General features: G+C 44.8%; 2 protein-coding genes across 5 annotated transcripts in view; both read left to right on the forward strand.

Moving 5' to 3' along the window:
* Positions 1-6,051, forward strand: part of LOC120998040 (zinc finger protein 777-like) — an 86,929-nt gene extending 80,878 nt beyond the window's left edge. For both annotated transcript variants that reach the window (XM_040428489.1, XM_040428500.1), the window contains 3 exons: positions 1,405-1,485; positions 4,506-4,867; positions 5,785-6,051. In XM_040428489.1, coding sequence (XP_040284423.1) covers positions 1,405-1,485; positions 4,506-4,867; positions 5,785-5,980 — 639 coding nt within the window. In that variant the 3' untranslated portion in view covers positions 5,981-6,051. The remainder of the gene's footprint in view (positions 1-1,404; positions 1,486-4,505; positions 4,868-5,784) is intronic.
* A 7,956-nt stretch (positions 6,052-14,007) lies between these two features.
* Positions 14,008-22,079, forward strand: part of ILVBL (ilvB acetolactate synthase like) — a 47,243-nt gene continuing 39,171 nt past the window's right edge. Inside the window, exons 1-3 of one of the 3 annotated variants that reach the window (XM_040428527.1) lie at positions 14,043-14,108; positions 15,616-15,619; positions 16,198-16,252. The gene's annotated coding sequence lies outside the window, so the exon portion shown is untranslated. Of the gene's footprint in view, positions 14,109-15,615; positions 15,620-16,197; positions 16,253-22,079 lie in introns of all 3 variants that reach the window. The other 2 variants (XM_040428518.1, XM_040428533.1) reach the window with 2 other exon arrangements.

Consider the following 22,079-nt stretch of genomic DNA (forward strand, 5'->3'; position numbering starts at 1 on the left):
GGTGGCGGTCACCTCCATCAGGCGCGTGTCGGAATTGGCGGCACTCTCCTGTAGAGAGCCCTTTCTTATTCTGCACCAAGATAAGGCGGTGCTTCGCCCTGTGCCTTCCTTTCTTCCGAAGGTAGTCTCCGCCTTCCATGTCAACAAGGACATCATTCTTCCCTTATTTTGTCCCTCACCTTTGCATCCTAGGGAACGGGCCCTCCACCAGCTGGACGTGGTTCGTGCCCTGCGGATTTATTTATCCGCTTCAGAGTCGTTTCAGCGTACCGACGCACTGTTTGTTATTCCTGAGGGTCTTCGCAAGGGTTTGGCAGCCTCCAAAGGGACGATTGCCAGGTGGATCCGCTTGGCCATTGCCGAGGCTTATCGCTCCCAGGGCAAGGCTCTGCCCCTCCATATCACGGCTCACTCAACCAGGGCGGTGGGCGCTTCTTGGGCCCGTTTCCACCAGGCTTCCTCTTTGCAGCTGTGTAAGGCGGCAACCTGGTCTTCCTTGCACACGTTTACCAAGTTCTACCAGGTGCATACCTTTGCATCAGTAGATGCTGCTCTGGGTCGCAAGGTCTTGCCATATGTTAGACTCCCGCGACTGTGTCTTCCATGGGTGTGTGGTTTCTTCCCTCCTCGTGGACTGCTTTGGAATGTCCCACGGACCTGTGTCCCCCAGTGATACCAGTGAGAACCGAGATTTTTGTGGACTCACCTGTAAAATCTCTTTCTCGCAAAGTTCATTGGGGGACACCGCTCCCATCCGTTTTTTTTTTCTCTCGAATTTTGCCGCAGGTCACGGCAGTTGATTAACTTGTAGGGTCCTCAATTTTGCATTCGGAACCACTGGTTACGGTTATGTTATTTAATTTCTGATTTCTTTCCTCCTACTGCTTGTGCACAAACTGATATGCTCTCTCCAGGCTGAAGGGGATATAGCCGGCAGGAGGAGCTAACACCTTTTAGCCTAGTCACCACCTACCCACGGTTCTGTGTCCCCCAATGAACTCAGCTAGAAAGAGATTTTACAGGTGAGTCCACAAAAATCTAATTTTTTGTGTGTTTCTTTCTGTTTGTTAACAACCCAAATTGATGTCTGTGGGGAAAGCCATTACAGAAGGTGCGGAAACGCACAAACAATTGACGTTCTGCAGATTTTAAATTCCATAAAACAGTTCAATTTCCGCACCTAAGAAAAAAAATAAAGCAGTGTACATGAAAAGTGTACAGTCAGATCTCCTTCACTTTGCGGTTACTGTATTATTCTGTGATTTTTCCGCACAAAATCCGTGCAGAAAAACTACGTGTGATCCACACCAGGTGCAGGTACCTTTAGTAGTCAAAAGTTGCTGACTGACTTTAAACTTTGGTGTTCAGGATATATTTTGTATGTTTCTTCTTTTACCCTTTCAGATGGAATTGGGACCAAAGAAGAGAAAAACTGGTTGTCAAGTTCGTGGTGATATTCTGAGTGTGCAAGAAAGGGAAACCAGGGTAGGTAGAAAATATAGTAAGAAAAACGAAAAGTTATATGTGTTCACCTTTTTAAAGATGTTTTCTCAAGATGACATCTCCTGTCCATATACTTTATGAGGACCTTTTCTAGCTGGAGACGTGAGCTACTAAAAATAAAAAAGTTGCTCCCCCATTTATTACATACAGTAGTTGCTCATTTATCTCAATAGGCTTTATGCAATACTGAATTTGTCCTGTAGGCGCTGCTGCACAGGAAATGTATCAGTTGAAAAAGGCTATGGATGGGCCGAAACGCGTCCTGTGTACTACACTTGTATGAAATAAAGTCTAAGGGATTCTGATTTATCTCTTGCAGAGGAAATGTGAGGCTGGCTGCAGCTTCCCCCAGTAATAACAGCTGATCATCTAGGTTTCTGTGTCTGGACCTTGTCCTACAGGGTGGGAAAAAGAATATTCCACTGCTCCTAACTCGCTTGATTTGGTTTTCCTGCTTTATAAGGGGATGTGGATTAAAGTGTCACGGTTCATTCATCCAATTTTATTTCATTTAATAGATAATGATGTAACTACAACATTTTTTAATTACTTCATTTTAAAAAATCTATCTGCGTCCACCAGAAAAAAAGCTATAATGTCAGGGCCACTAGGGGTCTCATTTCCATCTAAGGCTAATTTCAAACTTGCGGCTTGGAACTCCGGTAGGCTGTTCTAGTACAGAATTGCCTTCTGGAGTTCTCCAGATCTGCGCTATCCTGCCAGACACCATTGACTGTAATCGGGTCCGGTAGAGATACAATTGCTACCTGGCAAATATGCTAAGAATTGGCCAGACAAAAAATACTGCCTAAGTTGCCGTCCACTGCTTGTTGTCAGGAAAGATCATTCCCTGTAACAGACTCGGAAGACTGCTCATGGGAAATGGGGACATGTCAGAGCTAGCTGAGATCGTGAGCCTGATGAAACAACTGCTTCTGAACATCACAGTAGACTAATGTGTGTCTGTAAGTGTGATTTTATCCCACCTTATCTGTTCTGTGAGCTCTGGCGCTGAAAGCAGACCTAGTGGGAGGTAAGGTAAAAGATGTCACAGCAGTAGCGTGCTGGCAGAAGGGAGACACCCCCTGCTTCTGAGTAAAATGCATCTAGCTCTGCAGCTGAAACAGGGAATAATATGGCTGAAAAAAACATTAGGCAAGCCCAAACGTAACTGTTCCTTCAGTTATGATTGCACCAAGAAGCATAGCCATTATGCAACTTCTTTTTTCAAAACTCAGGCACGCTTTAAAGAGGACCTTTCACCGATTCTTACCCTATGAACTAACTATACAGATAGGTAGAACGGCACCCGGGGATCTCTCTGCACTTACTATTATCCCCGGGCGCCGCTCCGTTCTCCTGCTATGCCCTCCGGTATCTCCGTTCCCTAAGTTATGGTAGGCGGAGTCTGCCCTAGCGCTGGCCAATCGCACTGCAGAGCTCACAGCCTGGGAGAAAATAACCTCCCAGGCTGTGAGCTCTGCGCTGCGATTGGCCAGCGCTAGGGCAGACTCCGCCTACCATAACTTAGGGACTGGTATCTCCGCCTACTATAACTTAGTGAGCGGAGATACCGGAGGGCATAGCAGGAGAACGGAGCGGCGCCCGGGGATAATAGTAAGTGCAGTGAGATCCCCTGGTGCCGCTCTACCTATCTGTATAGTTAGTTCATAGGGTAAGAATCGGTGAAAGGTCCTCTTTAAGATGCAGCAGCATGCAGCAAAATTGTTCCAAGTTAGCCACCCAGCTAAGTCTAGGCAACTTTACATGAGTTGATTATCGGGAACGAACGTTTGTACAAACACACGCTCCCTATAATTGCTGTGTGTAAAGGCACAAACTCTTGTTCGAGTGAAAGCAACGTTGTTGCAGACATCTAAATCATCCTTTTTGGAAAGCAGATCTGCTGCCCAGAAACAATGAATCTGTATGGGTACAAGCGACTACGGTAGTAACTGCTCATCCCCATACAGCATGTAAATCCAGCTCTGACCTCCAGTAATGATCAAGCACTTTTCAGGAACTAACAGTCTGTTTCCGAAAGTTGCCTGCACAGTCAGACTTTGTAAAGGGGCCTTTAAACCCATTGTCTAGTCATGCACCAAATTTATCGCCCACTGTGAGGCAATTTGATATATTTGACACTTCTTTAGATTGCCAGTCTGAATGTACCCTGCCTACATTTTAAAGGGGTTTTCCGGGAATTTTATACTTATCCTCTGTATAAGTCATCAGTATCTGACACCCAGGACCCCCGACACTTAGCTGTTTGAGAAGGCACCGATGCTCGCAGTAGTGCCGCAGCTGTCTCTCTTCTTACCAAGCTCTGTACATTGTATAGTGGCTGTGCTTGGTACTGCAGCTCAGCACCATTCACTTCTATGGGGCCAAGTGACCGGTGAATGTGATGTCACTGACCTAGGAAAAGCTGGAGAAGGCAGCAGCACAACTGCCAGCGCCACTCGCTTCTCAAACAGCTGACCGCTGGGGGTCCTAGGTGTCAAACCCCCTCTGATCCGATAATGATGGTCAGTTAAAAAAACTCCTGGAAAACCCCTTTAAGCAAGTTATTAAATCTGCCCCAATATCTGCAGCAAGTAAAATTTAAGCTCAAAGTGTTTGTCAGGGATTTTACCATTGGCAGCCTATCCTCTATGTAGGTCTTCAATATCTTTCAACTGTACAGTAAATAGGGACAAGATAGACCCCCAACCTCCCCATACACACTAAACTATTCTCTGCAGAACCTGCATTTTCCGTCTGGAGCAGATGACTACCTAATGTGTATAGGGGGCTCCAGAATCTCCTGGGGATAACTTGTCACTGGTGGAGTCTGGCAGCCGCTTTCTCCTCTTTCCTCATTGCTCAGCTGAACATATGTGTGTGTATGGGGAAGTTGGGAGAGAGCTGTTGGTCCAATGAGGGTTCACCTGTCACCTATGGAAGGTATACGGGCATGTTTAGTGATCCTTACAGTCTCTGATATATATATTTTTTTACAGCGTCTCCGTGTCCTGGAAGGCATGGGGAAACCATATCAAGCACAGGCGAGTTTGGTGTTTGATCCTATTACATTTAAATCCGGTAAAGATCGGGAAGAAATCCCACAAGCGCCATATGTCAGAAGAGATATCAGTAACACCAGGTGGTGCAAATGTGGCCACTGTTGTGTCATGTCTTCCGTGGAAGAGTCTGTCTGCTGCCACGAGATTTTTGGACTTCTCTCCCAGCTCAATGATGAGCGCCTGTGTATTACGAAGCATCCTGCCTTCCAGGAGCTGTGTCTGGACCGGGATCGTCTTGATTTCCTTTATCGTTTCTTGGCCAAAATTAAGAGAAAGAATGACGTTCTGTATTATCTCCAGTAAGTAGTAAAATACATAATGACCGAGGCTCACATCCCTCTCCTTCCCCACCCTCATGAGCGTGCGGAATTTGTATGGACTGGCGATGTAGCACCTGGCTAATTCCATACCTACCATAGACTTTGTATTGGGCAGGGGTGTGTGTGTACAGCCGCTGCTCCACATAAATTCTTCCACACGGTGGTTGTAGAGACTACAGTAGGGATCGGTGGGGATCTCCACAATCAGACTCCTTCAATACAATTCTGTGCGGCCCTCAACCATCCGGTAATAGACATGTATGTCTATGTCTTGTGGCTGCTCACATTTATTTTTCATGTATTCCCCCATTTAGGTGGGAGTCTTGGAAGTGTAACTAGACATTAGTGGTATATACTGTATGTTCAATATACCATAAATACAGTATGTCAGTTGGTAATACCCCTTTAAGTTTTATTTTCGGCCCTTGGAATCGGTTCGGGTTGACAATGTGGCCCCCAACCAGAAAAGGTTGTGCACCCCTGAGCTAGAGTATTGCATAATGCATGCCATACACACATTACAGAATTGTTGCAATATTTTTGGAGATGGTTTCCACCATGTGCACCAAAAGTTCTGACCATTGCATGCCGTACTTGGCCCTCAAAGCTTACAGACAAATGGAGGGAGATGTGAAGGAAATGTAAAGGAAATCGAGCTTCGTTGCCCTTTAGGAACTCTGAAAAATTCAAGGTGGAATCTGATCTGGTTGCTGTGGGCCACAAAGTCCGTTTTCTTTTACACCGCCTTTGATAAATCTCTCCCATGGTGTTTTTGTCTACCAAGGTGAACAGGTTACAACAGAGCTTAGTGTGGGGGTTGGTCCCAAAAATCTTCAGCCTATGAGCTTAGCCAAATGTGTAGGATTGTTTCACACAGTATTTATTTTTTTCTCCAGCAAACTTCGACGGACATCCTACAGAGCCTTTGTAATATGGGCCCATGGCTTCCTGGACTTTCGGAAGTACAAGCCTGTCCCTGCGTGTGTGGTCAAGCATGTACGAGAACTCCTACCCTACCCTGAAGAGTTAAATGTTGGCTATAAGAAGATGTCTGACTATCCTGCTGCAATCATGGCATTGGATCATATCTGATGTAGTTGTGTGTGTTTCTTGGATACCTGGTTTGCACATTTTTATGCTCATTAAATATTTTTAGATCCTTCTCCTTCCATCGTGACAACTGTCTTCTAAAATAGCAGCTCAGTACTCGGGATGTTCCTGGAGAGATGAGTTAAAGGGACCATCTCCGTGTGTGGTCAGTGAGACGTCATGGCAGCCGGTTTCCTATATTGATGACCTGTCCTCAGGATAGGTCATCAATATCACGTCGACAGGGGCCTGACTCCCGGCACCCCGCTGATCAGCTGAATGCGCAGGCGTAACTGCTCCTTCCCATTGAAGGATGGAGGAGCTGCAATTACAGTGAATAGAAGTCGGAGTCGGATCCTGAGGAAAGGTCTTCAGTATAGGAAACCGCCAACCCTTTTAAGAGAACACAACTCTAGCTCTTTGCATTTGTCACAATATACAGGCTGCTGCAGATTTGAAAAACAAGTGATGCCACCATTTCAATGTTCTTCCAGACACAGCAGGGCCTGGGCATCCATATAATGCACACAAACTTTTTTTTTTTTTTTTTTTTTTACCCATGTCCGTTCCAGTTTTTTTGCTTTTACCTGTATGCGGAACCATTCACTTCACAGGGGCCGCAAAAAAAGGAAAATGACTGTGTGCATGCCGTGTCCGCATGGCCGTTCCACAAAAAAATAGAACATGACCTATTATTGTCGGCATTACAGACAAGGATAGGACTGTTCTATTAGGGGCCGGCGCTTCTGTTCCGCACAATGCGGAATGCACACGGCCAGTATCCGTGTTTTGCGGATCCGCAATTTTCAACAGTGTTGTGCAGGGGCCCTAACTGAGGATTTAGCCACAGATTATGATATTGCTACCACTGAACAAATTCCTATGTGGTTATATTATTCTAATCAGTGGTTTATCTTGACCCCGTACATGGATGACAACCACTAATATGGTTGTACATTACTAAAATGGGAGAGCTTCTTTGCTGGGAGAATTGGCTCAAAGTTCATATAGTATCAATGAGCGGCTGTAGAATCAGTATCTGATCAGCATCGTACATACGAGAAGATAGCACCTAGAGGATAAAAGCCAGAGTCCATCCTCTGAGCACAAATTCTAGTATCACTGGGTTAATGAGTAATCATGTACAACAGAGATAATCAAAACTGGTGCAAAGGGAAACTGGCATATTTGCCGGGTTGCGTCCAGATCTCCGCCAGTACCCATTATAGATAACGGGGCCGGCAGTATCCGGTAATGCCAGATCCAGAGAGCTCCAGCAGGCTGTTCCCTGCCGCATCTCTGAACACTAGCCCAAAGGGACTTCATCCATTTTCCAAATCTGGCCTATATAAAATCCATTTTCTTCCTAGTATCAATAATACATTTGTGAAAAGAAAGAATCTTGGTCTCATATTCTTTAGACACTTTTGTGCACTTATAGATTTGGAGCTCATAGCAGGGGCCACGTCTCCTCCTGAATCTGTAGCACCATCATTTTGATCTGATGAAATCCTTGATACTTTTCTCTGCAGCAATACGTTTGGCTTCATATATTATCATTTTTGTAGAGACTGTGACGTGTGATCCACTCTTTCATGTCCACGACTAGCTGTGGGCAGTTTGCAGCATGACCACACAAACCAGATTTATTTCTATACACCTTTTGCAGTGGATCCTCCTGTTTCTTCCATTTCCCAGTTGGAGGTGACCCACAATGTCTTTCAGCTGCTCTGTTTCTATGTTCCTTAGGCCTCTTTCACACGGGCGTCGCGTGTGAGGGCCGGATAGGAAGCGGTGTGCGTCGCGGGAAAATGCGCGAGTGCAAAACGTTTTAATGCGTTTTGCACGCGCGTGAGAAAAATCGACATGTTTGCTACCCAGACCCGAACCTCTTCACAGAAGTTCGGGCTTGGGATCGGTGTTGTGTAGATTTTATTATTTTCCCTTATAACATGGTTATAAGGGAAAATAATAGCATTCTTAATACAGAATGCATAGTAAAATGTCCATTGAGGGGTTAAAAATAATAAACAAATTTAACTCGCCCCATCCACTTGGTCGTGTAGCGGATCTCCTCTTCTTTCTTCAGGACCTGGGTAAAGAACCTTTGATGACGTCACTGCGCTCATGTGATGGACCATGTGATGAGCACAGTGACGTCATCAAAGGTCTTTTACCCAGGTCCTGAAGAAAGAAGAGGAGATCCGCTACGCCCGGGTTCCCCAACTCCAGTCCTCAGGGCCCACTTGCCGGTCAGGATTTAGGAGTATCCCACAGAATGAATACCTGTGGTAAATCCTGATGGATGGACACTAATTATATCAGCTGCCCAATACTAAGGAAATCCTGAAAACATGACCGGCAGGTGGGCCCTGAGGACTGGAGTTGAGGACCACTGCGCTATGCGACCAAGTGGATGGGGTGAGTTAAATTTATTATTTTTTAACCCCTCCATCCCTAATTTACTTAGCATTCTGTATTAAGAATGCTATTATTTTCCCTTATAACCATGTTATAAGGGGAAATAATAAAGATCGGGTCCCCATCCCGATCATCTCCTTAGCAACCATGCGTGAAAATCGCACCGCATCCGCACTTCCTCGCGATTTTCACGCAGCCCCATTCACTTCTATGGGGCCTGCGTTGCGTGAAAAATGCACAATATAGAGCATGCTGCGATTTTCACGCAACGCACCAGTGATGCGTGAAAATCACCGCTCATGTGCACAGCCCCATAGAAATGAATGGGGCCGGATTCAGTGCGGGTGCAATGCGTTCACCTCGCGCATTGCACCCGCGTGGAAAACTCGTCCATGTGAAAGAGGCCTTAGCGTATTTTACTATCTCCAGTTTAAAAAGGATTTTACATGATAGCCTTTTCTGCTTTCACATCTTTCAAAAATCTACGCGGCAGGAGGCTACAGATATTTTTCTGCAACTAAATGCAGTGATGAAAGAACGGTCAGCCCTGTGTCCTTCATAGTTTTGGGGGCCCATGTAAATGAGAACATCAGTGGATGATGCACTATTATGGGGGATCTATGGATGACACTGTTCTGTTCATGAAAGTAGCCCAAATACCTGTGCTGCAGGAATTCTCCTAATGACCCACAACATGAGCCTCCTTCCAGCGCGTTCAGAGCTGTCCCACCTGCATGTCAAGCGAACAAGCGGCCGCACACCTAGGAACAGGCCGGCATCCAGGAACCGAAGATATGGTGGTCAAAAAAAGAGCATCTTAGGCCTTGTTCACATTTCCGTGTCTGTTTCATGTCAGTGAAAAAAAATCAGTCTGTGTTACGCCCATTAAGATGTCCATGAAGCATCCGTGTTGGGTTCTGTGTCCGCTTTTGCCCTCCGTGTGTCATCCTACCAATGGTCAGTCAAAAACAGACGCATCACAAATGCCATCTGTGTTGTGTCCAGGATTTTCACGGACCCTTAGGCCTCATGCACACAACCATACAGTCATGTGAAAAAATTAGGACACCCTTTGAAAGCATGTGGTTTTTTGTAACATTTTTAATAAATGGTTATTTCATCTCCGTTTCAACAATACAGAGAGATTAAAGTAATCCGACTAAACAAAGAAAACTGAAGAAAAGTCTTTTCAAGATCTTCTGTAAATGTCATTCTACAAAAATGCCTATTCTAACTGAGGAAAAAGATAGGACACCCTTGCCCCTAATAGCGAGTGTTACCTCCTTTGGCTGAAATAACTGCAGTGAGACGGTTCTTGTAGCCATCTACCAGTCTTCGACATCGGTCTGAGGAAATTTTACCCCACTCCTCAATGCAGAACTTTTTCAGCTGTGAGATGTTTGAGGGGTTTCTTGCACGTGCAGCCCTTTTCAAGTCACCCCACAGCATCTCAATGGGATTCAAATCTGGACTTTGACTTGGCCATTCCAGGACTCTCCATTTCTTCTTTTTCAGCCAATCTTTGGTTGATTTACTAGTATGTTTTGGGTCATTGTCATGTTGCATGGTCCAGTTCCGCTTCAGCTTTAATTTTCTAACTGATGGTCTCACATGTTCTTCAAGCACCTTCTGATACACAGTAGAATTCATCGTGGATTCTATGATGGTGAGCTGACCAGGTCCTGCTGCAGCAAAGCAGCCCCAAACCATGACACTTCCACCTCCATGCTTCACAGTTGGTATGAGGTTCTTTTCTTGGAATGCTGTGTTTGGTTTACGCCAAACATGTCCTCTGCTGTTGTGTCCAAATAATTCAATTTTGGACTCATCTGTCCAAAGAACATTATTCCAGAAGTCCTGGTCTTTGTCAACTTTATCTCTGGCAAATGTCAGTCTGGCCTCGATGTTTCTCTTGGAAAGCAAAGGTTTCCTCCTTGCACACCTCCCATGCAAGTTAAACTTGTACAGTCTCTTTCTGATTGTAGAGGCATGTACTTCTACATCAACAGTAGCCAGAGCCTGCTGTAGTTCTCGAGATGACACTTTAGGGTTTTTGGAGACCTCTTTTAGCATCTTGCGGTCTGCTCTTGGGGTGAACTTGCTGGGGCGACCAGTCCTGGGCATGTTGGCAGTTGTTTTGAAAGCCCTCCACTTGTAGACTATCTTCCGGACAGTGGAATGGCTGATTTCAAAATCTTTTGAGATCTTTTTAAATCCCTTCCCAGACTCATAGGCTGCTACAATCTTTTTTCTGAAGTCCTCTGACAGCTCTTTTGCTCTCACCATGGTGCTCACTCTCACTTCAACAGTCAGGAGCACACCAAACTAAATGTCTGAGGTTTAAATAGGGCAAGCCTCATTCAACATGCAGAGTAACGATCTACTAATTATGTGCACCTGGTGTGATATACCTGTGTGAGATCTGAGCCAATTTAAGAGGGAATACATGTGAGGGTGTCCTATCTTTTTCCTCAGTTAGAATAGGCATTTTTGTAGAATGACATTTACAGAAGATCTTGAAAAGACTTTTCTTCAGTTTTCTTTGTTTAGTTGGATTACTTTAATCTCTCTGTATTGTTGAAACGGAGATGAAATAACCATTTATTAAAAATGTTACAAAAAACCACATGCTTTCAAAGGGTGTCCTAATTTTTTCACATGACTGTATGTATTTTGCAGTCTGCAAAAAACGGATCCGCAAAAAATACGGATGACGTCCGTGTGCACTCCATATTTTGCAGAACGGAACAGCCGGCCCCTAATAGAACAGTACTACCCTTGTCCGTAATGCGGACAATAATAGGACATGTTCTATTTTTTTACGGAACGGAAATACGGACATACAGAAATGGAATGCACATGGAGTAACTTCTGTTTTCTTTGCGGACCCTTTGAAGTGAATGGTTCTATAGACGGTCCGCAAAATAAACGGAACGGACACGGAAAGAAAATACGTTGGTGCGCATGAGGCCTTAGACTTCAATGGCCGTTTTTGATCCGCATCACTGACCAAAGTAGTGCATGTCTCCATAAATTGTTTACTGACCTACAGTCAGTAAAAAAAAATGCTCATGTGTGAACAAACACATTCAAATGAAAGGGTACTTGTGCTGCCCATAGAAAACGGAAACGTGGACGAGGCCTTATGGTGAGGGAAATCTGGGAAATACCATGTGGAAGCCTATCTCTGTGTTGCCGCCACTCCTGGTTTTGGCTCACAGTCACTGATGGAAATCACTAAAGCCTCATTCACACGTCAGTGATTGGTCAGTGATTGCGAGCCAAAACCAGGATTGGAGCCTCCACAGACATGAGGTATAAGGGAAAGATCTGCACCTGTTGTGTGTTTAGAGCCGCACCTGGTTTTGGCTGAAAATCACTGATGGAAATAACTGACTGAACACTGACGTGTGAATGAGGCTAGTGTTGAGCGAAGCAAGGTTCAGATGCTTCATCCGAAGTCGCTTCGTTCAAAACCTTAGAATAAGGGCTCATGCACACGACCATATGCCCTCCGAGATATACGGTCCGTGAGTGGGCCATATGTCCCAGAGCGGCATACATCGTGCGCACGGGAGCGCACAGCATCATAGGTTACTATGATTCTGTGCGCATCGGGCCGCCCACGGGGGCTATAATATCATATGAGTGTGGAACAATAGCCCCGCGGGCGGCCCGATGCGCCACAGCATCATAGTAACCTATGATGCTGTGCGTACGATGTATGCCGCTTCGGGACATATGGCCCTCTCACGGACCGTATGTGTCAGAGGGCATATGGTCTTGTGCATGAGCCCTAATACTGTACGGAGATCTGTCTCTGTACAGTATTAGAATGTATGGGCTCTGATGAGCCGAAGTAAGTTATTCGCGAAGTCGCACGTGTCTTAGTTGAATAACTTCGGTAGTTTTGAATGAAGCGACTTCGGATAAAGCACTGAAGCTTGCTTCGCCTTCGCTCAACACTAAATGAGGCATATCGTTGAGACATGAAGCACTCATTTGAGACGAATACCCGCCCCAATGACTTGCACCAGGCTCCATTCACAGTCCTTATCATCATGGTTGTGTAGGTAAGAAGGACCCCCTTTCTAGTGATCAGTAGGGGTCCTCACCTTTCCTGTGATTTATTTGGTGGTAAACACCTAATCCCACCCTACCATACTGGCATTTTCTGTGCAGATCTGATGGGTAGTGGAATTAAATAGGGTCATTTATCAAACTGATGTAAAGTAGAACTGGCTTAGTTGCCCATAGCAACCAATCAGATTCCACCTTTCATTTTCCAAAGGAGCTGTGAAAAATGAAAGGTGGAATCTGACTGGTTGCTAGGGGCAACTAAAGCAGTTTTCTTTTAGGCCCCTTTCACACCGACGATACGGAATGGCTCAGGATGTGTTCAGGGGTCGTTCAGTGAAACTCGCACCATTTCACAAGCAAGTTCAGTCAGTTTTGTCTGCATTTGCGTTCACTTGTTCAGTTTTTTACGCACGGGTGCAATCAGTTTTGATGCATTTTTCACACTTGAAAAAAAAAATTAAGGTTTACAAACAACATCTCTTAGCAACCCTCAGTGAAAAACGGATTACATCTGGATGTAATGCGTTTTTCACTGAAGCCCCATTCACTTTTTATGGAGCCAGGGCTGCGTGAAAAACGCAGAATATAGAACATGCTGCGATTCTCACGCAACGCAGAACTGATGCATGAAAAAAAAACCGCTCATGTACACACCCCCATTGAACTGAATGGGTCAGGATTCCGTGCGGGTGCTATGCGTTCACCTCACGCATTGCACCCGTGCAGGAAACTCGCTCTTGTGAAAGGGACCTTATCCTTTTGCTTCCCAATGCAGTGTCGATTAGTGCAACCACTGCTGTGATCAAAGTCTGGAAGAGAAATCTAAACATCTATCCTCTCTATGCAGGGGATTGGCTTTTGTTGTTCCCTGTTATCAGCCATTTCAGCTGGGAAGAGGCACTTGGGTGGCTCAGTATGGTTGCCCTGTAACACGGCGGTCCTGTGTTCACTCCTAACCATGGGAAACATCTGCTTGGAGCTTGTGGGGGAGATTTATCAAACTGGGGTAAAGGGAAACTGCTTTAGTTGCCCATAGCAACCAATCAGATTCCACCTTTTATTTTCTAAAGATGCTCTGCAAAATGAAAGGAAGAATCTGATTGGTTGTTAGTGGCAGTTTTCCTTCACACCAGTTTTGATAAATCTACCCCTCTGTGTTTGTGTTTTTGGCATGTGGGGGGAAATCCATGCAGTGACCCCAATGTGTATGAGATAAATGGGACAGACAAGGACAAATGTTTTTCCTGCTTCCATGCAACGCTGCAAAAAGCACATTGACACCAGTCTAATAAAGTGAGGCCATAGGACGGCTGTGTGGCCATCCTCTGCCCGGTCTGCTGCCTGTATATCTGCAGCTCTGGTCCAGGAGCCATAGAAGACCTCATTAGGACCGGTGACCTCCAATAACCCTTGTAAACTGTGCGCCCCTGGGAAGGAAAGAGTTAAAAGATCAGCCTCCTCCCTGCATCACCCCCGACCCAGTCTGAGTAACCCTGTCATCACCAGACTGGGGAGGGATCTGCCTGTCCTCCCAGTCTGTGACATCTGTGGGATCACGTGAGCGGCTGCCAGAGAGGATCTCTGGGTAAAGATCAGGGGAGAGGAAGGCAGGAAGAGCCTGTGACTGCAGGTAAGTGCTCGCACAGCGGCTGTACCCTCCTATAGTGTATTCATGGCTGGTTCTTCTGTATGATGCAGGGTTCTCCGCTTGCATGGTCCCAGCCGGTGCAGAGTTGTCTCGTCTGTGGCAGACTTTAGTTAAAGGGAAACTCTGCATTCTGCAGTCAGAGGTGAAACGTGAATTCCCTGCTGCAATTGTTAGGGTGTCCTTCTGGCTCCTCATGGAGTACTTATTTGGCTTCGCTGGTCATGTAGTACAGGGAGTATATTCAGGGGACATACTGAAAGGAATGACAGAGTGGACTGCCCATAGAGAATAATGGAAATGTAATATTTGAATTGGAGACAAAACTATTTGACATAATCCCCAAACTCTGTGGGATTATTTAAAATTAAGATTAAGTGGTATTATCATTGGTTTCTATGGAATGACAAGGGTGAATGACACAATGGAATGCCCATGGACTATAATGGGTAGTAAAATATGATTTTATTTGTAGGTTAATCTGTTATTTAGCAATATTTTGCCCATAGACTATAATGGGAAGTAAAATGTGACTTGGTGTCTGAACCATTCAACATATCAAATAAATCTTTAGCAGACATACTCTTCAAATTCAGTGGATTTTTTAAAACTGAGATTAAGTGAGCAGGATGGCACAATGTTCCACATTTGGTGGACGTGGCCGATAGGAGGTTTTGGAGCCAAATTAGCAACTTATTAACATCCGTATTGGGTTGTGTCTACCCTACATCTCTCCCATTATGTCTCTTTGGAGACAAACCCTCTTGGCTACCATATGGCAAATTAAAATGATCACAATTCATACTCCTGGCGGCTAGAATCCACATAGCTTTCAAATGGCGATCTCCCTCACTTAGTTATCAAGCAGTTTTAGGATTAATAGGCTCCTCTTATATGAACAGCTATTCGTATGGATACTTTCATTACTTTTGAAAAGTTCTGGGAACCATGGCTGTCCTCCTCTCATTCCACAGATCTTCGTTATTGCATTACTTTATGATAGATGTCCGCCTCACTGGGTGTTTTTCTGTGACGTTTTTGTGGATAACGCTGTCTCTCATTTTGGCTATGTAAACTGCTGATACTACATACTTCTATTTAACTCATGTATATATCTCAATAGGAATGCCGCCTAATAATGTTGTATCCTCTACTTATGTTTTTTTACAACATACTCTTTTCTGTATTGATCTGATTTTTTGCACAAATCTTTCAATAAATACCCCATTGAAACAAAAATTTAGATTAAGTGGGATTATCATTGGTTTCTATGAATTAACAATTACCTTGGATTATAACTGTTTTCTATAGAATGTAAAGGATAGTGACATAATGGAATGCCTATAGACTATAATGGGAAGTAAAATGCTACTCTACCCAGGGAAGACTTGCGGTAAAGGTTAATGTCCTACAATGCTCTACATAACACAGATTTACCTGCAAAAGAGCTAATATTTTACTCCCTATTATAATGGGCATTCCATTGTGTCATTCCCCTTGTCATTTCATAGAAACCAATGATAATCCCACTTAATCTCAATTCTAAATAATCACACTGAACTTGAAGAGTATGCCTGCTAAAGATTTACTTGATATGTTAAATGGTTCAGGCTCCAAATCAAATTTTGCTTCCCAATATAGTCTATGGACATTGAATTATGTCATTCTCCTTTGCATTCTATAGAAAACAGCTATAATCCAAGGTAATGTTCATTTTACAATATCCTACTCTACCCAGGGAATACTCGCGGTAAAGGTTAATTTCCTACATAACACAGATTTACCTGCAAATAAGCTCATAGTTTACTTCCCATTATAGTCTATGGGCATTCCATTGGGTCATTCTGCAGAAAACAGTGATAATTCCGGTTAATCTGAACATGAAATAATTCCACTGAACTTGGAGAGTATGTTTGCTAAATAATTATTAGATATGTCAAACGGTTTTGTCTCTGAATCAAATATTACATTTCCATTATTCTCTATGGGCATTCCACTCTGTCATATATTCAGGCTACATGTGTGGGTGACGCCTGATTGTCACAGTTCTGGTGACATGATTTATTACTTTTACATTCCAGCAAAAGACTGAAAAAATCCTAACACCTACGCTAGGCGAAAGTAGCAAAGTAAGTGGGGGTCATTAACTAAGACCGGCTTTAAAGACCTGTTTCTAGATGTAAATGTTACTAAATTTGCCAGGACGGGAGACCTGCTTAACTGCCGAACACTGTGTAAAACCAGCTGTGCGACTAAATATTCATGGGGCTGATCTGCAATACCAAACACTGCCACTTTATGATGTACAGCGCTGTTGTTGGCGCCTTCATAGCTGATCGTGGCATCTGACAGCAATAATACAGTGTAAAATTATTTTAAAAAATCATACTTGCCTCCTCCGTTTGATCGCGAATAGCCGACTGCTTCCTTGATGATGTCATCATGTCGGCCGACATGGTGACGTCATATGTCACCACGCACAGGATTTCATGTGAAAACTTCAATCAGGATGGCGGTGGCTGGCTTTTCGCGCTCAAATGGAGAAGGTCAGTAATTTTTTTTACAGCCATTTAGGAAGAATCGATTGGCTACCACAAAGCAATTCGGCTTTGCGGCAAATCGAATTTTCCCTGAAATTCGTATCTAAGTCTACGATTCGCTCAACACTAATCACCATATTAAAATTCAGACCCCCTACAATAATGAGAATGAAGGGTGCAGTGCTTCACCTCCCTCACTGTTGGTCCTTGTGGTGCAGTATGGAGCCAGCTGCAATACCCTGCACAGCCGGGTGACCAGGAGCTCCGCTGTATACACTTCATTCTCAGGATCGGGGTCCCAGAGGTTGCCCCCCACCCCCCCACTTTATAAGTTGGGAGTACTATTTTAAATACCTTTGCAAATACTTTATTGCAAGCTTTTTGCTATATAATTAAAGAACATTCCAGGTAGAGCTGATAGCACTGTGCCTAGTGTTGGTCCCGAGGGGCAGAGCATGACACTGGGTGTTCTTCAAAGCCCTGGTCCACCAGGCCCTGCCCTCAGCATTACACAGTCTATCATTTTCACCAGTGTGTTTTCTCATCTTGAAACAGGAGTTTAAAACATTAAACATTGATTTTGGGTCCATTCACACATCCGTGTGTGTTTTGTGGATCCGCAAAACACGGACACCGGCAATGTGCGTTCCGCATTTTGCGGAGCGCACATCGCCGGCACTTACAGTAATAGAAAATGCCTATTCTTGTCCGCAATTGAGGACAAGAATACGACATGTTTTTTTTCTGGATCGGAATTGCAGACCTGGAAGTGCGGGTCCACATTTCCGGATCCGGGCAGCACATTGTGCGGCCCCATAGAAATGAATGGGTCCGCCATTCCGTTCCGCAAAATGCGAAACGGAATTGCAGACGTGTGAATGGAGCCTCAATCTGCAAACAGTTTGATCTGCATTAGTTATCTTGTTTAGATTCTAAGTTAGGGCTCATGCACACAACCGTTGTTTTGCGGTCCATTTTTCACTGATCCTTTGTTCTGTATGCGATCTGTTTTTTGCGGATCGGAAACAGTAACTTATTAATGACCAAACACATGAGCAATATGGGCTGGGCATAGCATTTCTACAGTATGGATCCGCAAAATACGGATTACATACGGATGTGTTCCGTGTGCGTTCCGTATTTTTTGCGTACCCATTGACTTGAATGGGGCCTCGGACCGTGATTTGTGGACAATAATAGGACATGCACTACTTTTTTGCGGAACGGAAATACGGTACCTTCCATTGTTTTTGCGGACCCATTGTCAAAGTGAATGGTTCCGCATACGGTCCGCAAAAAAAAAAAAACGGCAAGGAAGCGGAAAGAAAATACGTTCATGAGCCCTTACAGTGTGTATTTTACTCCAGAGCTGCATTCAGTATTTTGTGGGCTTCAGAGATAAAATCTTCCAGGATTCCTTGCTGGCTTAATTTTTGCATAGAGCTTGTTCTCATGATTTGCATTCTGCTAAGTTTATCCATTACATTAGACCATGCACTGTAATCTGATTTGGGGGAAACTGTCCCTCTAGTCTACATGTATGGAGCTGTGCTAAGCACTAACCACAAGCATGATAATTGTATCTGATAATAACCAGCAGAAGTGTAAATGCAGCTCTGGGCGATAAAATAGATTGTAACCTGGGATCAGTGTAAGATAAGTGTTGTAGTGTACAGAGTTACTCACCTTTCCAAGTGGGTTATCTCTATGAAGAAACTGTAAGGTGATGCTCAAAGGTGAACATTACATTTTAAAGGAAATGTCCAGGATTTTGTTATTAGTTGTCTGTCCTCGCTAAGGCTACTTTCACACTGGCGTTTTGGCTTTCCGTTTGTGAGATCCGTTCAGGGCTCTCACAAGCCGTCCAAAACGGATGAGTTTTGCCCTTAAAGCGAACCTTTCACCAGGATTTCACCTAATAAACTATTACTAGTACCTTATAGATTATGCTCATTCTGTTTAAATGCATTCTTGTCCCGCTTTCCTGGGATGTATATTGATGAAAAAAACGACTTATAAAGTCCTCGTCTCCAGCTCCTGAAGTCACGCTATAAGTCAAGGGGGTAGCCCTTCCCTCACTCCGGGCTGTAACTCCCCTGCCCTAACCCCTCCTCTTCTAGTGTAACTGACACCCGGCTCAGTCGCCGGGACCGCGCTTGTACTGGCGGCGCATGCGCCGTTGGTTTCAGTAGCAGCACGATCCCGTCTATCGAGCGGACTGAAGCGCGATCCTGTAAGTGAATTGCGCATGCGCCGTCCGTCCCCGATGCCTCCCTGTCTTCTGTTCTTCAGGCGCGCGCCTGAATAGAAGACAGGGAGGCATCGGGGACGGACGGCGCATGCGCAATTCACTTACAGGATCGCGCTTCAGTCCGCGCGATAGACGGGATCGCGCTGCTACTGAGACCAACGGCGCATGTGCCGCCAGTACAAGCGCGGTCCCGGCGACTGAGCCGGGTGTCAGTTACACTAGAAGAGGAGGGGTTAGGGCAGGGGAGTTACAGCCCGGAGTGAGGGAAGGGCTACCCCCTTGATTTCTAGCGTGACTGCAGGAGCTGGAGACAAGGACTTTATAAGTAGTTTTTTTCATCAATATACATCCCAGGAAAGCGGGACATGAATGCATTTAAACAGAATGAGCATAATCTATAAGGTACTAGTAATAGTTTATTAGGTGAAATTCTGGTGAAAGGTTCGCTTTAAAGGGATTCTGTCATGAGATTTTAGCCCTATAAGCTAAACCTATGCCCATGTCCGTACTAATAACATGAATCCTAAACTGGCCTTATTAAACCTGCTTGTGGCTCTATTAGCCCAAAAAACAGTTTTTTATAACCGGTCAATCGCCTACCTAAGGTGCCCCAGGGGACGTCAGTTAATACAGGGTGCCCGGCCTGGTGCGCATGCGCACTTCGCTCAGCGAAGCCGCTGCCAGGAGTCCGCGGGGCATCAGGCTGAGCATAGTGCGCAGGCGCTGGATCTGGCAGAGGGCCGGCCGGATCTGGCGGAGGCGGCGCTGAGGTGAGGAGGGCGGCGATTAAGACTGGGAAGGAGGCGCCGGGCACCCTGTATTAACTGACGTCCCCTTGGGCACCTTAGGTAGGCGATTGACCGGTTATAAAAACCTGTTTTTTGGGCTAAATCTCATGACAGAATCCCTTTAATGCATTCTGTATGGAAAAGTCTCCGCTCAGAATGCATCAGTTTGGCTCCGTTCAGTCTCCATTCCGCTTTGGATGCGGACACCAAATGCTGCTTGCAGCGTTTTGGTGTCCGTCTGACGAAACTGAGCCAAACGGATCCGTCCTGACACACAATGTAAATCAATGGGGACGGATCCGTTTTCACTGACACAATATGGCGCAATAGAAAACTTATCCGTCCCCCATTGACTTTCAATGGTGTTCAAGACGGATCCGTTTTGGCTATGTTAAAGATAATACAACCGAATCCGTTCTGAACGGATGTGTTTGGGCAGATCCATGACGGATCCGCACCAAACGCGAGTGTGAAAGTAGCCTAAACTTCGTGAAGCAATAACTTCGGCTCATCGGAGCCAATACATTCTAATACTGTACGGAGCTCCTAATATTAGAGTATTAGAAGTCGATCCGTTCATCCCTAGTCATAACTGATGCTAAAATGTGGCCTTAAGACTACAGTCTAAGGAATGAAAATGAAATGAAATGGGTTGGCCAGTATCTGTTACTAGCTGCACATGTGCTGGGAGCATTACACGCATACAGCTAATGATAAGCATTATTAAACCATTAGCGAATCGGTCCGATATTAATATACACTGAAAATGGCTGCTTATGGAGGATTCTGTCCATCAGGAGCCTCCATTCACTTACAGGCAAACTAGTGCCTGCGCAGTCCGTCTCCAGTGTGAGTGAATGGAGGCCTCTGATGTACAGGAACCTCTATCAGCAGCCATTTTCTGAGCACGGCAAGCAGGTGAGGGAACATGAATCATTCATATTGGACATTGGTTATTACTAGCTGCATATATGTACTGTTCTCAGCACATGTGCAGCCTGTCGTAGATGCCGGCCAACCACTTTAATTTGTCCCCAGAATCGTCATTGGGATCTGCCAATGTCAATCGAAGCCCTCATGCACACAAACATGTCCATATTGTGGTCCGCAAACCACAGATCCACAAAATACGGAAACCCTCCGTGGGGAATCTGCATTTTTCGTACATCCATTACTAGAAATGACTGTTCTTGTTGCAATACGGACAAGAATAAGACATGTTCTATCATTTGCGGAACGGGCACACGGATACAGAAGCCACATGGATGTCACCCGTGTGCAATGCGAAATGCGGTCGTGTCGTGTGGCCTTATATGTAAGGTAGCGACTTAGGACCTATTTCCAGCTTTTGTTTTAAAACTAAATTTTTTTTTTACAAAAAGTTGACCAGAAAAAAAAAAGTTAACAGGGAGGAGATTTATCAAAACTGGTGTAAAGGAAAACTGGCTTAGTCGCCCACAGCAACCAATCAGATTCCACCTTTCCGTTTCCCTCGTAGCTCTGAAAAATGAACGGTGGAATCTGATTGGTTGCTATGGGCAACTAAGCCGGTTTTCTCCCCCAATGTGTTTCGTTTTTATTTCACACTAAGGCCCCTTTCACACAGGTGAGTTTTCCATGCGGGTGCAATGTGTGAGGTGAACGCATTGCACCCGCACTTAATCTGGACCCATTCATTTCTATGGGGCTGTGCACATGAGCGGTGATTTTCACGCATCACTTGTGCGTTGCGTGAAAATCACAGCAAGCTCTATATTGTGCATTTTTCACGCAACGCAGGCCCCATGGAAGTGAATGGGGCTGCGTGAAAGTGCGGATGCGGTGCGATTTTTACACATGGTTGCTAGTATGAAATTCTATTCACTGTATTATTTTCCCTTATAACATGGTTATAAGGGAAAATAATAGCATTCTTTAATACAGAATGCTAAGTAGAAGGTCAATTGAGGGTTAAAAAAAAAATTAACTCACCTGCTCCAATTGATCGCGTAGCTGCCGGTCTCCTGTTCTTTCTTCAGGGCCTGTGGTGACATCACTGTGCTCATCACATGATACATCACCATGGTGATGGACCATGTGATGAGCTCAGTTACGTCACCACAGGTCCTTTGACAGGTCCTGAAGAAAGAACAGGAGACCGGCAGCTACGCAATCAATTGGAGGAAGTGAGTTAATTTATTTTTATTTTTTAACCCTCAATTGACCTTCTACTTAGCATTCTGTATTAAAGAATGCTATTATTTTCCCTTATAACCATGTTATAAGGGTAAATTAATAAAATTTACAGAATACTGAACCCAAACCCGAACTTCTGTGAAGAAGTTCGGGTCTGGGTACCAAATATGCAGAATTTTCTCACGCGCGTGCAAAACGCATT

The sequence above is a fragment of the Bufo bufo genome, chromosome 1, assembly GCF_905171765.1.
Source record: "Bufo bufo chromosome 1, aBufBuf1.1, whole genome shotgun sequence".
Taxonomy (NCBI): domain Eukaryota; kingdom Metazoa; phylum Chordata; class Amphibia; order Anura; family Bufonidae; genus Bufo; species Bufo bufo.